At 43.0% G+C, this 15,960-nt stretch overlaps 1 protein-coding gene across 1 annotated transcript; it reads left to right on the top strand.

The window, feature by feature from the left end:
• The first annotated feature begins 13 nt into the window (after window positions 1–13).
• LOC133482368 (NACHT and WD repeat domain-containing protein 2-like) lies at window positions 14–15,948 on the top strand. The gene is given in 11 exon segments (XM_061782429.1): window positions 14–2,588; window positions 2,665–2,753; window positions 3,148–3,255; window positions 3,635–3,820; window positions 3,905–4,013; window positions 4,106–4,176; window positions 8,284–8,643; window positions 8,762–8,863; window positions 9,351–10,041; window positions 10,127–12,829; window positions 12,832–15,948. Coding segments are annotated over 11 exon segments (4,818 nt in total). The 5' UTR covers window positions 14–2,515; the 3' UTR covers window positions 13,158–15,948.
• Window positions 15,949–15,960: the final 12 nt, after the last annotated feature.

Raw genomic sequence — 15,960 nt, forward strand, 5'->3', positions numbered from 1 at the left:
GTTTTTGGGGGGTTGTGGGGACTGCTTGATTATGGATCAGCGGATTCATCAGGATGATTCATTCTATCACATTTGGCCCCATGGCTCCTTTCACACTGCATTGGTTCTTTACCTGACAATCTGTGTGTTTGCATCAAGCACCATATTCATCATTCTTGGTATAATTTCTTGCTGTCTTTGATCAGTGCTGGCTAAAATAGAAGAGAAACACTGAATGGACAAATGCAAATGACATTCAAAGGGCGCCAAGTTCAATTGTTTTGTTTTCCTCACTCCAGACCCCTTAATTAAATACCCTTCAAGCCTTTAAACTCCTTGCCAAATGGCAGCGTAGCACTTTTTATTTATTTCTACATCCACTGCAAAGTAGCAGCATCTCCTCTGAAGAGCTGATACTGGTGTCAGATACTCTCTTCACTCTGAATCTATAGTGGCTCCTTTGTTTCAGTGTGACTGCTATTTTCATTTCAATGTATTCTAAAGAGACTGAGGTATTGGGGACATTGTAAATTGGTGTTTTGCTTAACTTATAAAAATGAGAGGATGTGCACTGCTAGGATGTTTCCAGTGAGGGTGTTTTCATTTGTGTGTGTGTGTGTTTGTTTGTTTTTTACACCATTGTGATTGTTTCTAACAGAGAGGAAATCACTGTTCGAATGTCTCACTACTTCTGTACAATCAAAGGATTCAAGTATCGGCTTAAATTGATATTTTTTTGTATAACAGTTCCACACAATTGTATTTGGAGAATTTAATTTCATATTTGGGTGTTTAACTAACACTTAATATTAATTTGTGTTGAAATTATAGACAGGCTTAACAATCACTTAAACAACTAATTAATTGATGATAACAATTAACAGATTATTTTTTGTTGTAAATTTAGTCTTTCAAAAAAGTCCTGATGCCTGCGTGGAACTAATTTACTTTTGTTTTTTTCAAAAGAAAAATGATGACCAAAATGACCACAGTGTGATGATTATCTGTTTCTTTTTATTTTTGAGTGTTGTTGACAAACATCTCAAATTGCTAGCAAGAACATCCATCCATCCATCCATTTTCTGAGCCGCTTCTCCTCACTAGGGTCGCGGGCGTGCTGGAGCCTATCCCAGCTGTCATCGGGCAGGAGGCGGGGTACACCCTGAACTGGTTGCCAGCCAATCGCAGGGCACATAGAAACAAACAACCATCCGCACTCACATTCACACCTACGGGCAATTTAGAGTCTCCAATGAATGGATATTTTTGGGATGTGGGAGGAAACCGGAGTGCCCGGAGAAAACCCACGCAGGCACGGGGAGAACATGCAAACTCCACACAGGCGGGGCCGGGGATTGAACCCGGGTCCTCAGAACTGTGAGGCAGACGCTCTAACCAGTCGGTCACCGTGCCGCGCTAGCAAGAACACTGTCGACAAATTCATAATTTTTCAGTGCTGAGACATTAGGAGAAATATGACAAACAGTGAGTATTTAATCGAAATGTCAGTGTTTGTGTCTTTATAATGAACAAAACTATAGTATTGATACAGTTAAGAAGTGGGAGGGGACAAATGTTGGTAAAATGTGCTACTATCACAAATAGGGTAGCTAAATACCTTTCTTTCGAACATAACATGTTATGCAGCATCTATCATGATTAGTAATGGTTTTATACACATTGGAATTATACAGCATTGGATCCAAAACCTAGCCTCCCCTGCTGTTAGAAGATATCTGTATCACAAAAATGGTGTGGTCAAGGAAACAAGAATGGGAGCCTCTGCTTGATCTCTCTCAGATCTGAATTTATTATCCTGTATAATGTTCAAACTTGTTTTGAAGTTTATTGTTTACAGCAGCGTCCCTCAGAAGCTCTTTTCATAAAGTCTCAATTAGTTTATTGTGAAATGATTTTATTTGCAGTTTCCACTACAAAACCTACACTTTTTTTTAAATCCCCCTTTTGTTTTGCCGCAGTGTTTAATTATTTGATTTTTGTAGATTTCAATTATTATTATTTTTTTAAATCTGCAAGTTTGGATCAGCTGCACACTTCCTTTTAATTATTAGCTAAGTTGTAGAACCGCTGGCCTTCTCTCTAGTCGGACTGTTGCCATGGTGACAAATAATGAGAACAGGTGCAGATGTCTTTGTGCATAGGATTACTGGCTGTACAAAAAGCAAAGTTTGTATTTATTGTGTACAAATGTTAATTAATAAAAGAATATTGGGGGAAAAAAACGCATCGTTGCACTCTACTGTTGTCCACCCATGTTTGCCTTCTTGTGTGTGTCTGTGTGTGTGCACCTGTTGTAGAAATGTCCACTACAATTGTGTATAATTATCAAACGTGTGCCTGTTGTGTACCAGGCGCAAGAAGTGGGTGTGATCGGAGTCTCTCTATATAACCAAGGGTGGAATTTCCTGAATCAGAGTGCCGATGGAGGGAAAAGAGAAACACCAGCCCAGTGAGACAACTGAAACAATTAGACAATATCGTTCCTACTTAGTTGACATTGAATTTAAAACAACATATGGACCAAGCTGCTTCCAATTGCCGCCTCAGATCGACATGTGTGAATCTTTATCTGTGCTCTAACCCTACAGGTATGTTCAGAAAGTCTCTGGTTTTCATTGGCTGTATTCATTTGTGACTTTTATGTGTAATGATGCCATGTTACAGACAGCGTGGTGGAGCGGAGAGCTCTGAGAGAGGTTGTGTTCCCCAAACTAAGAGAGCATTGCAGACACAAGCTGGGAGTGGACTTCAGGGTGAATACACACTTCTTACTCAATGATAAAACATTCAGTCCGAACCAGTCTAACAGTGTCGATCAAAACTGGGCATTATTATCTTTGTGGAGGCATCATTTTCAGTTGTATTCAATCTCATGTATTATGTGTTTGATGTCTCTCTCATTGAAACTATTAATACGTCTATGCTCTTTTTTTTTTTAAATGAAATAATTCTAAGTCATTTCATTCATCTGGGCCACATTTATACCTGCACGATAAAACAGCTGTGTGCATGTGTGTGTCTGTGTGCCACCAGCATTGTCAATCTCTGATTCAGCAGTAGATGTAATTAGACTGTTGGGAGCCACAATGTGACCACATGTGCAAACTCACTGTTGATTTAGCAGCAAGGGTGTGTGTCTATGTACAGGTGATCGACCCACATGAGTCCATTAATCCCAGCCGCTGGCTGGATGAAAACACCAGAAACGAGCTGATAAAAAATTGCAGAGAGAGCTCTGCTGGGCCCTTTTTACTGGTAAATAAATCAGCAGTGTTCATGCCATACTTTTCATCTATCTATCTATCTATCTATCTATCTATCTATCTATCTATCTATCTATCTATCTATCTATCTATCTATCTATCTGTCTATCTGTCTATCTATCTGTCTATCTGTCTATCTGTCTATCTGTCTGTCTGTCTGTCTGTCTGTCTGTCTAGCTATCTGTCTGTCCGTCCGTCCGCCCGCCCGTCCTAATTTCGTTGTGTCTGCGCCATACAATGACTACAAAGGCTTTCTAATCCATTCAAAACTCTTCTAGTCTATTCTACCTTTTTAAATTACAGTATTTCTGACCTTGTTAAAACCGAATGTTTTTCCCTCTGTGTCCACACGGTGCTGCTGCTGCTGCAAGGCTTTGATAGGACCTGAATACGGCAGGGCCAGTCTTCCTGCCCAGGTGGAGGTGTCCCACTTCCACTTGCTGCTGCAGCAGATCCAACAAGCAGGCCTCAGCACCAGAGAGCTGGAGAGAGTTTACCACAGAGATGAGAACACCGTTCCGCCGACGTTCTGCTTGAGAGCCTCGTGCCTGCCTCAGGTTGCCCCAAAAAAGAATGGCCTAATCGGCATTATTATAATTTTGCCTCACAATACAATGTTAATTGACTTTATTGGTTCACAGCAGGAGAATCACATGGAGGATTTGGTGAAGATGTTTGAGGCTGCTGTGAGTCTGTGTGTGCACAAGAACCTTCTGACCGAAGCGAAAGGCCTCACGTTCAACAGATCAGGTGAACTAGCCGTGTGTATGCCTGGTCTAATCTGCACATCAAGCTTGCATTTCAGTGTTAATCATATGTTTTTCAATGCTATTTCTGGCTAGTCCTTGATGGCGATCTACGGTTTGGCCTGAACAACTGTCCTCGTGATGACATCGTCAGACGCTGCCAATGGGTCGACGCTGCCTTGCTTACGTCCACAAGGTCACCAATCTGAAGGTGGAACAAAAGGTGAGAGGGATGGACTCCTTTCAATTAAACGTTCACACGGAGGAAGAGGTGACTCCTCGTTACTGCTCTGCTCCCCAACAGTTAAACACAGAGACTGGGAAGGCTGTACATAAAGTGATATCATATTAAAAAGTAATTGGTATTCCATGTCCAAAATGATTTATACCCATTCTTGATACCAATTTGGGCCAGGAAATGCATGAGTTTGGGCTTCACTGCACATTCCACAACCACAACATTTGGTACACCTTCACATCCTAATAAGGAAAAAGAAGTTAAAAAAAAGACTAACCTTTTTTTTGTTTGTTTGTTTTTAACCTTCACGCAGTTAATCATGCTCACTTTGGAAAGACAAACAGATCTGCGATATGCATGCATTAAATTAATAATATACTATGTGTATTATGTGGTGGTGTTTTATCGTGTACTATAGCATTCTCAGAGGTGTTTTTAATATTGTGCCCTTCTCATGTAGTTTAATCGGGAACGACAATATTAGAAACAGGTCTCAGTATGATGCAGTGTAGTTCTGCATCACTGTAGATTGCAACCCCAATTCCAATGAAGTTGGGACCTTGTGTTAAACATCAATAAAAACAGAATAAAATGATTTGCAAATCATGTTCAACCTATATTTAATTGAATACACTACAAAGACAAGATATTTAATGTTCGAACTGATGAACTTGATTGTTTTTAGCAAATAATCATTAACTTCGAATTTTATTGCTGCAACATGTTCCAAAAAATCTGGGTCAGGTGGAAAAAAAGACTCAGAAAGTTGAGGAATGCTCATCAAATACCTGATGTTATACCTGAACATCCCACAGGTCCATCCATCTATCCATTTTCTGAGCCGCCCATCCTCACAAGGGTCGCGGGAATGCTGGAGCCTATCCCATCTATCATCGGGTAGGAGGCGGGGTACACCCTGAACTGGTTGCCAGCCAATCGCAGGGCACATACAAACAAACAACCATCCGCACTCACATTCACACCTACGGGCAATTTAGAGTCTTAAATTAACCTACCATGCAAGATTTTGGGATGTGGGAGGAAACCGGAGTGCCCGGAGAAAACCCACGCAGGCACGGGGAGAACATGCAAACTCCACACAGGCGGAGCCGCGGATTGAACCCCGGTCCTCAGAACTGTGAGGCAGACGGTCTAACCAATCAATCCACCATGCCGCCCATCCCACAGGTGAACAGTCTAATTGGGAACAGGCGGGTGCCATGATTGGATATAAAAGGAGCTTCCCTGAATTGCTCAGTCATTCACAAGCAAAGATGGGGCGAGGTTCACCTCTTTGTGAATAAATGCATGAGAAAATAGTCGAACGGTTTAAGGACAATGTTCTTCAATGTATAATTGCAAGGAATTTAGGGATTTCATCATCTACGGTCCATAATATTATCAAAAGGTTCAGAGAATCTGGAGAAATCACTGCATGTAAGCGGCAAGGCCGAAAACCAACATTGAATGCCCGTGACCTTTGATCCCTCAGGAGGCACTGCATCTAAAATCGACATCAACGTGTAAAGCAGGGGTGCTTCGACCGCGAAGGTAGTATTGGTAGATCGCATGACATCGCGTGACATTAAAAAAAAAAAAAAAAAAAAAAGACATCAGCCTATCATTTATCCCGTTGCTTGATTGATATACATATATAATCGATGATATCTGAATTTTTCTGACACTTAGGTCACGCACATGCGCAAACAACGCTGCTAAAAGGTAACCGCAGATGCGCAAACAACGGCGCCAAGTGTGTCAAAACTAACAAGCTAGTCAGTGAGTTACCTCCAATTTTTATCTCTCAGTGTTTTCTCTTAAACTTAAGAAAGGGTATAAAAATTAGTGGGGGAGCTGGACCAAGTAAGAAGACAAAAACTTACCACGTTCATACAGAATTGGACGAGGAGTATTTTTTCACGATGACATTTTCGAAATGCGTATGCCTCATGTGCCTGTCTGCCATCGCATTACCAAAGAACGGAAATGTGGAGCAGCGTTTTAGGAGTGTGCATGGAAAATACGACACTGACTACACATCCCTGGCTGATTCACTTCAGTGCAAGTCATCGGAGTAAACTCGGGTAATGAAATTGTTTTTTACATTGTTAATTATGTTGTGTTGTGCAAGACTGGCTCATGCGGTGATGCAACATCACATCAACATACATTGGTGCTAAGCTGTGTCGGCGGCCCAGAATTTTAGCTCACTGGTAGCGCTCTTCACTCTCTAACCGGAGACATGGTCGCGGCCCCCCCCCGCAAAAATGAAGGTAGATCGCCGGAGGTTGGGGCAAAAAAGTTTGGGCACCCCTGGTGTAAAGGATATCACCACATGGGCTCAGGAACACTTCAGAAAACCAATGTCAGTAAATACACTTCGGCGCTACATCCGTAAGTGCAACTTGAAACTCTACTATGCAAAGCAAAAGCCACACAAAACGCCGCCGGCTTCTCTGGGCCCGAGTTCATCTAAGATGGACTGATGCAAAGTGGAAATGTGTTCTGTGGTCCGACAAGTCCACATTTCAAATTGTTTTGGGAAATTGTGGACGTCGTGTCCTCCGGGCCAAAGAGGAAAATAACCATCCAGACTGTTATTGACGCAAAGTTCAAAAGCCAGCATCTGTGATGGTATGGGTAACTTACACATCTGTGAAGGCACCATTAATGCTGAAAGGTACATACAGGTTTTGGAGAAACATATGCTGCCATCCAAGCAACATCTTTTTCATGGACGCCCCTGCTTATTTCAGCAAGACAATGCCAAACCACATTCTGCATGTGTTACAACAGCGTGGCTTCGTAGTAAAAGAGTGCGGGTACTAGACTGGCCTGCCTGCAGTCCAGACCTGTCTCCCATTGAAAATGTGTGGCGCATTATGAAGCATAAAATACGACAACGAACCCGGACTGTTGAACAGCTGAAGCTGTACATCAAGCTAGAATGGGAAAGAATTCCACCTACAAAGCTTCAACAATTAGTGTCCTCAGTTCCCAAATGTGTATTGCATGTTGTTAAAAGAAAAGGTAATGTAACAAGGTGTTAAACATGACCCTGTCCCAGCTTTTTTGGGACGTGTTGAAGCAATAAAATTCTAAGTTAATGATTATTTGCTTAAAACAATAAAGTTTATCAGTTTTAACATTAAATATCTTGTCTTTGTAGTGTATTCAATTAAATATACGTTGAACATGATTTGCAAATCATTGTATTCTGTTTACAATTGGGGTTGTTCATCAGTGGAGATTTATTCGACTTAATTCATCACTATCGCATTTAGGAACCATCAATACTATACAAAACCACAATACAACATCACACAACTGTGCAACGTACATCATCTGGAACTGTTTAAAATCAATATCTAAAAACAAGATCAAAACAAAAACACCAGAGATTGCTCATGATTTAATGTATTAAATGTGTGCATAATGCTACAGACATGTTTGCTAGTCAAAGTTAAGCTCTGACCAACGAAAGAGAGGACAAAATTGTTGACATCGAGGGCAAGCTAGCTCGCCCCCGTTGGCCCAGTGAGGACGAATTTGAAATCTGGTCGGTTAAAGACACAGTCCCATTGCTAATATAGTTTAAATTACATCGACCAGCACTACTGATTCTGAAGTTCCGGCCGGGGCAGATTTGATTGACATGGCAGCACATAGAGGCTGAAACCTGATTGGACAAAAAAAATAATAATAATGTATCCTCCTCACACACGTACTTGAAGCAGTGCAGCCAATGGAAACTGTACGGAATGAAGAGAATAGACTATTGGGAATAAATCAATACAATTTCATAAAACAAATATTAGAATTTAGGATGTAAACGTAGGTCAGTGTTGTTTTTTTTAAATAGTCTTTAGGCCAGCAGAGAAGGCCTTGCTGACCCTGATGGCTCACTACTGAGCTAATGTGGTCAATGCTTTGTCTGTTGTTTTTATTGTGTGTAGATTTCTTGCTAAAAACATCTTTCAGTGCCCTTATGTTTGTGCTTTTGATACGCGCTGTCACATCCTCACTTTACTTCCAGGGCACTGTTCCAAACTCCGCCCGAGTAAGATCATCATCCAGTGAGGCAGATTTACTCTCAGATCTGATTGACAACTTCCTGAGAGGCCTCATCGACTCCTGCCAGCTTGAAGCCTACACCACCGCTACAAATTGTGACCGTCGCCGTGGTTACACCACAGCGCGGAGGCGGGCGTATGCAGACTTGCTCTGCCATCAGGTGTATTCTGACCTGGTGAGGTTGACTGACAACATTGCAGAGTCTGGACAAATTGGAAGCGGTTACCTCAGTGATGCTTTGGCACGGGAGCAAGTCCAACAGGAGGAGCTGTGCGCCATACTGTCAGGGTTTTACGTCATCACGAGGCCAGAAATGGAAGAGGTCAGACATCATTTTGAATAGCGAGCTCTATAGATTGGATCTGGTGTTAATGTCACAACCTGGACATTCTATTGAAGCTGAAAAGGACATCGGCTTAACAGAAGTTCACTCTCCGTAGATCCGAGCCTACGTTCAGCAGAGCGACCAGCGGCGTCCACTCGTGCTGACGGGAGGTCCTTGTGCAGGGAAAACAGTGCTGCTGGCTCACTGTGCTCACCAGGTAAATGAATACGCTCTAGTCCTAGTAGCACTACAAATTCAAATTAATATCTGTGAACAGTGTTGTTACAGTACTAATTTGAAGGGCATGTGCCCTTACGCGAGTGTCTTTCTGATGGCAACAAATGGAGGGAAGGATTACTTGGGTAATGTAGGATTCACATCCTAATATATATATATACCCGAAATATACTTTAATGGCAGGTTGCTGTTGCCAGCAGTAATATTAAATGATGTTATGGGCCTATTACATTTTAAAAAGGGCAAATTTATTATTTTATGGTCTGTTATTACATTATGAGCTTCTACAGCCATTATGCATGTATATAATGGTATAAGATACCCATAGAATAATCAATAGCAACCACTTTAGTGTGACTGTGTACTGTATCATTTGAACCTCATACTGTATTGGAGTTCATGTTGAAACGAGTTGAATGTGTGTTGACACCATCAGCAGTAAAACTTTTTAAATTCTCTATCCGTAGATGAGGTCCTGGCTGCGTGACACCGATCCTGCTGTGATCACCTTTTTTACCGACTTGCTGGACCTCCCTTCCGCAGAGCGCCTGCTGTCCAGCTTGTGTTATCAAATCCTCAGGAGTTACGACCGCTCTTCGTCTTCACAAGACCTCAACGCTGGCCATCGCCGAGGTGTCACTGAGCTGAGAGACGCTGAATCTAGCATAACTCGCCTTAACCCGAGGACTGTGTTTAGGGCCATCAAAAAACCTGACATCAGCCTGTATGAAGTGAAAGAATATCTTTGCTTCCTCCTCTCCTTGCTGCCGTCTTCCAAAAAGCCTTTAGTTCTGATCCTGGATGGGGTGGATCAAATGGGGCGTAATTTCGCCGTGCAAATTATCGAAAGCCTGCCCTCCCCTCTTCCTCCCGGAGTCAAAATCATTCTCGGTATCTCCTCCAAACAAACGCATCTCATGCAGGTCATCAAACTACATTACCCAGAGTGCAGTGCACCTGGCTTTGTTTCAGAGGGAGGTAAGAAGCAGTTGGGTTATGTGCATGTACTGCTGGGTTCTGCAGACAGGAAGCAATGTCTGAAGGTGCTCATGTCACTGCTGAGCAACTCCGGGAGAAGAGTGACTTCGGGACAACTGGCACTGCTGAACCAAGCGCTGACTTCCTGTTGTATCACCCTCTACGTCCGCTTACTTTCTGGTGCTCAGGTACACTACACTAACACAGACTTGTGATGTGTTTTCCTCACATCTAGTCAAAACTGTTGATTTTTGTCTCCTGTTAGATTCAGAAGTATCAGAGTCACATCTCCCTGACGGGGTCCACTCATCCGTTGCTGCCCTGCTGGATCACTTGGAGCACAAATATTCTTCCCCTGTGGTGGCTCATGCCCTCTCTTACCTCGCCATCTCCAGTGTAGGACTCACAGAGGCAGAACTTGCAGATCTCCTGTCCAGAGCCCACGCCAATCAGATCACGCAAGTGGATGTAGAGCGACTGCTTCTCGAACTGAAGGGCTTTCTCATCAGGAGGACTGTCACAGGGTGTCAAGTTTTGACCTGGGTAAGCCGACATTTTCGACTTGTCGTGGCAAAGACCTATTTAGACACATGTGAGGCCAGGAGAAAAATTCATTCAGAGATGGCCGATTATTTCATTAGTAGATGGAATGCATGCCATGAAACGTCATGCCAAGACGAAGGCAGCGCGCAAACGAGTGCATACGTGGAAGAACGGCCGTCCCTCATAGATGCTGTGAATGCGAGAAAAGCTGTGGAGCTGATGTATCACTTACAAGAAAGCAACAGTTTAGAGTTAAGATGGAAGGTGTTGACGTCATGGAGGTTCCATCATGTTTTGGTGAAGGCTGGCCTCCTAAGGGATCTTGTGGCCATGTTGAGGCAAGAGCAGGGATCTTGGGACAATCTAAGGGAATGCTCACTCCTGGCGAGCATATTGGCGTCCTCGTCGTGTTTCCTGCAGAGCTCCCCTATAGAGCTGCCCACATTAATGGAGGCAAGCCTCCTCCCATATTTGGAGATCTTCCCTGCGCTCAGATTTTATGTCGACGAAATCAGATGGGAGAGGGGGATAAGAGGCTGCGGACTGGCAGTATTGCTTCCTCCGTCTCCCGACACTGTCCCCCTGCTTCGGCATCTCCAGCGTGACGGCGGACCAACTCAGCTCACTGTGACCGGTGCAGGGACACCGTGTGGGACGATCACAGAGGTTATGCGTGATGGCTCAGCGTGGCTGTGGAACGGCTCGGACTTTGGTGTGGTGCGACTTTTGCCGAACTGTGAGCAGGGAGAAATCAAGTTTGCAGGAGTGAAAAGCAGCCACTGATTCATGTTATTTGCCACCTTATGCAACAAACTGTTCTTGTGCGATGTTACAGCTCCAGAAATCTTTGTGGAGGTCAAAGCCTCACACAGACCGAACATGTTTGAGGGCTTTGTGGCATTTGATCGACAGTTATGTGTATGGTGGAAGCAGGACAGCATTGTGGGACTGTTCGATGCCTCCAACACAAGTGTGACAAATTTGAAGTGTCGGAGCTACGTAACCTGTGTGGCGTTCAGTTCTTTAGGCTCCCACATTTATTGTGGCCAGGAAGAAGGCACCGTTTCTATATTTGACAGAGACAGCTGCAGCCTCCTTTGCTCCTGTTCAAACTCAAACCGCTGTGCAATTGTGTCGATAATCCTCTGTAAGGATAAAGAGGAGATGGCATGGTCGGGAGCTCTGAAACTATGGAAAGTTCCTGCCAAAACACAAACGCCAAGATTTGTTAAAGAAGCCTCTGCAGGAAGCGAGTTTAACGACATGCTCAATACTGATTACTTGTATGAATTCAGCAGTTTTTTGGTATGTCACTGTAAGCAGGTCACAGTGTGGGATACGTGTGAGTGGGAGAAGTCTGACCACTTCTGGGCTCCGCAGGGTCAAGCCTTCGCTCAAGTGGTGTTTTCCCAAGATGGACACCATTTACTGGCTTTACTAGAGGACTGTCCTCTGGTGTTGGTTTGGAGGCGTAGCACAGCACAGTGTGTTCTCTCTTTAGATACCAACAACCTGCCTCATACACTCCTCAAAACCCCCTCACATATTGTGTGTGTCACGGACAATGGCTGCCTTCTTGCGTGGGATGCCGAGATGGTTTATGTTGCTGGCGAAGCTCCAAAAATGGAATGCGGGGTGAAAGATGTGACGGTGGATAAAACAGGACGGTGGTTCTACACAGCAGATGGGACGGACACGGTGTGGAGTTGGAGCTTCCAAACAGGTCTTCCACATGCCAACTTTCTGCATGATAATCCTGTGAAGAAGATACGTCTTAGTAAGGATGACCTGACCCTTGTGACACTCTCCGTTGAAGATATTTACATTTGGCAAACAGAAACGGGGCAGAATATTTTACGTATAGGTGGGAGCAGAGCTACGGATGTTCTTATTACGCCCAATTGTAGGTTTGGTGTGAGCATTTGTGAGCAAGGGCTGTCTCGGGTATGGAAAATGGCACACGGGGGTGTTGTATGCGGTATTCACCTGTACCTTTGTGATGCACAGGTGTCGCCTGAGAGCACCTTTCTCATTGGCCTCCGTGGCGGAGACCTGCTGGCTGCCAGCTTGTGGTCGGGCACGATCAGCAAAAGCTTCCCCAGGGCGGAAAGCTCCGAAGATGTTGTTGCTTTCCACACGCTTTCACAGCACGCCGATTTTGTGGTCGTGATGGTTGCCTCGGGAGGGATCTACACCTGGAAGATGTCCAATGAGACGGTGTGCAGGCACTTTCAGCTGCCGGGGACATTATATTTTCAACCGCAGAACTTTCAGATGACGTCAAATGGAAGCTTTGCATTGTTGTCTATTGATAATGAAGCGATCACCCTCTTGGATGTATTTCGGGTCAGACTGTGTTCATTTAAAGCTGGGGGTTCTGTAATGAAAGCCTGCTTGGATGAAACGGGACGTTACATGGCTTACATATCACAGCGAACAAGCGCCAGAGATGTACCTGTTCCCAGCATGCACATCCCACCCTCACCGTGGTGCAACTCTCTGATGGAGAGAAAGTTGGCCGGGTGTTTCTGTGTAAGGATCCATTGACGCTTCTTGTACATGGACAGCAATGTGTGTTTGTGGGTTTTCGAGATGGGTCGGTCGGTGTGTATTCTATTTCAGGGCCCTTGATAGGTGGGGAGGATGCAGGCAGATACGTCAAAAACTTGGGGGGTCAGTTAAGGGGCTGCTGTTGGAATGCAGGACCACTGAGGTGGTTTCCCCTAAAAACACCCAACATTACATGGCCTTAGCGACTCTGTGTTACATAGAACAGGTGTGCCTTGGGTTTTTCAGGATACGAGCGAGCTTCAGAACCAGATGGGCTTGGCGGCAGCGCACTGCACGATATCCAGCAACCATCGATTCACATTTGCTTCCTTCCAATGGAAGGACAATATCAGTTGGTGGCAGCAAAGCTGGTTTTCCAACTGCCAAAAGCACAACAAGGAAGGACAATACAGGAGGTACTCTTTGGCAAGTCCAATCTCCTCAACTTTATGCCACATTTCCTTAACCTTTGTTGGAATACATCATCGGTTCAAGGAGAGATGAAAAGTTATTGTAGGAAAGGATCGCTCTGTTTCAAATGAACTCAACTCCACTTTTCCTAACCGTTGTCATCACGTGACGGCGAGTATTGATGATGTAAAGTTTCTAGCTTGCTTTATTTTCTTTTTTTCTGTCCTTTCTCTCTTTCGCTCAAAGATTTATCTCTCGCACGTTTCTGTATTTTATGATATTTTGTGTTTACAGCTGTTTTTTTCTGTATGGATTGTAAGGTTAGTCTTACTTTCTTTAAGGCAATTATTTTTTTATGTTCACATTGCTGTTCTATAAGACTCTTCTTGACGCATGTTTATTTATATATGCTTTTCTGTTCTTATTAAAATATATATTTTTGTATTATTAATTTTAAAGTCTCTCGCATGGAACTCTTGAGTGTCTTTGCGTAGTCTGTGAACTTCGGTGGTCTGTTGCTTAAAATATTGCTACCATAAAGGATTGTGTATTATACGGTATATCTCCTTTGCTTTTGAAAAGAGTGTTCAGGAGTAACCTTTGCTCGAGGTGGCTTAAAGGTTGCTTTGATGCACCTTTCCTAAGCGTTTTTAGAATTTAAACGACCGAAAGCCGTAATTGTGTGTTTCTATAAAGTACAATAATGTTGAGTGGAATTGTACTTAAAGTTTTACTTTTAAAAAAATTCGGGTGTTTTTTATTTTTTTGTGTGGTTTTTTTGAGGGGGCTGGAACAGATTAATTGCATTTCCATTCACTTCAATGGGGGAAAATATTGAATATTAATTTGGGATGCAAGTCTTTTGAGATAAAATTGTGATCACTGAATAAATTAAACTCAAGGCACAACTGTACATTGATGAACTCGAACGGCACTCATACAAGTGCAGACAAGGTTGGATTGTTAAGAAAAAGGGGGAAAATGCATGGCGCACATTTGTGTATGTTTGTGATATCACACGTGGCGGGCAGCAGTTTCTGAATCAGGAGAATGCACTGAAAAGAACGAGGCAGTAGAATGAACAATGATTGGATGTTATTGCTAAGCCACACAAAACACCCGACTAAAATCTTGTCATTAATACGTAACATAAATCAATGTGAACTATGTGTAGCCAATGCAAAATAATGGGACCCTGGAAATCATTGTTCAAGGGTGGGCTTTTATTATCACTTAAATAGCTAAAAGAGAGGGAAAAAAGTGGAAACAATAGAGAGGAACATAATTGTGTTTATGTTACAGCAGTGGGGGGAAATAAAGTATGTTCTCTTCTCTCGTTTCGGTCTTGACACCACTTGTTGAGAATGGACCTTGTTTCAGAAGTTGCAAAAAGCCAAAGAAAAAGAAAAACGTGCCGCGTTAATTTATTAGGCTCCAACAGTGCAAAGCGACATAGAAAATTGATGGATGTAAATGAGCTCCTAATGCTGTGGCAATGCTCTGACATAGGTTCAAGATCAAAATCAAAGTTCGACTGTTAAGAGCTGAAAGGAGCCCGATGAGTATTGAAATAAAACGAAGACATAGAGCTCCTTTATGCAAGTCAGTCCAAAAATTGAGCTGTCAGAAACTTTGTTGATGATGTTGCTGTCGTCCTCTTTTTTTTTTTTTTTCATTTTGTTGTCATTTAAAAACAGAGTCTGTTGCACAGAGTAAGTAGAACCCCAATTCCAATGAAGTTGGGACATTGTGTTAAACATAAATAAATACAGAATACAATGATTTGCAAATCATGTTCAACCTATATTTAATTGAATACACTTCAAAGACAAGATATTTAATGTTCAAACTGATAAACTTTATTTTCTTTTAACTTTATTTTCTTTTAACAACATTCAATAAACGTTTGGGAACTGAGGACACTAATTGTTGAAGCTTTGTCGGTGGAATTCTTTCCCATTTTTGCTTGATGTACAGCTTCAGCTGTACAACAGTCCGGGGTCTCCGTTGTCGTGTTTTACGCTTCATAATGCGCCACACATTTTCAATGGGAGACAGGAAGCCACGCTGTTGTAACACGTGCAGAATGTGGTTTGGCATTGTCTTGCTGAAATAAGCAGGGGCGTCCATGAAAAAGACGTTGCTTGGATGGCAGCGTATGTTTCTCCAAAACCTGTATGTACCTTTCAGCATTAATGGTGCCTTCATAAATGTGTAAGTTACCCATGCCATTGCCACTAACACAGCCCTATACCATCGCAGATGCGGGCTCTTGAACTTTGCGCCCGTAACAGTCCGGATGGTTCTTTTCCTCTTTGGCCCGGAGGACACGACGTCCACAATTTCAAAAACAATTTGAAATGTGGACTCGTCGGACCACAGAACACTTTTCCACTTTGCATCAGTCCATCTTAGATGAGCTCGGGCCCAGAGAAGCCGGCGGCGTTTCTGGGTGTTGTTGATAAATGGCTGTTGCTTTGCATTGTAGAATTTCAAGAATTTCATTGTATTCTGTTTTTATTTATGTTTAACACAATGTCCTAACTTCATTGGAATTGGTGTTGTAATAAACAATGTATTTTACACGAGTCGAAG

The sequence above is a fragment of the Phyllopteryx taeniolatus genome, chromosome 8, assembly GCF_024500385.1.
Source record: "Phyllopteryx taeniolatus isolate TA_2022b chromosome 8, UOR_Ptae_1.2, whole genome shotgun sequence".
NCBI classification, from domain to species: Eukaryota; Metazoa; Chordata; class Actinopteri; order Syngnathiformes; family Syngnathidae; genus Phyllopteryx; species Phyllopteryx taeniolatus.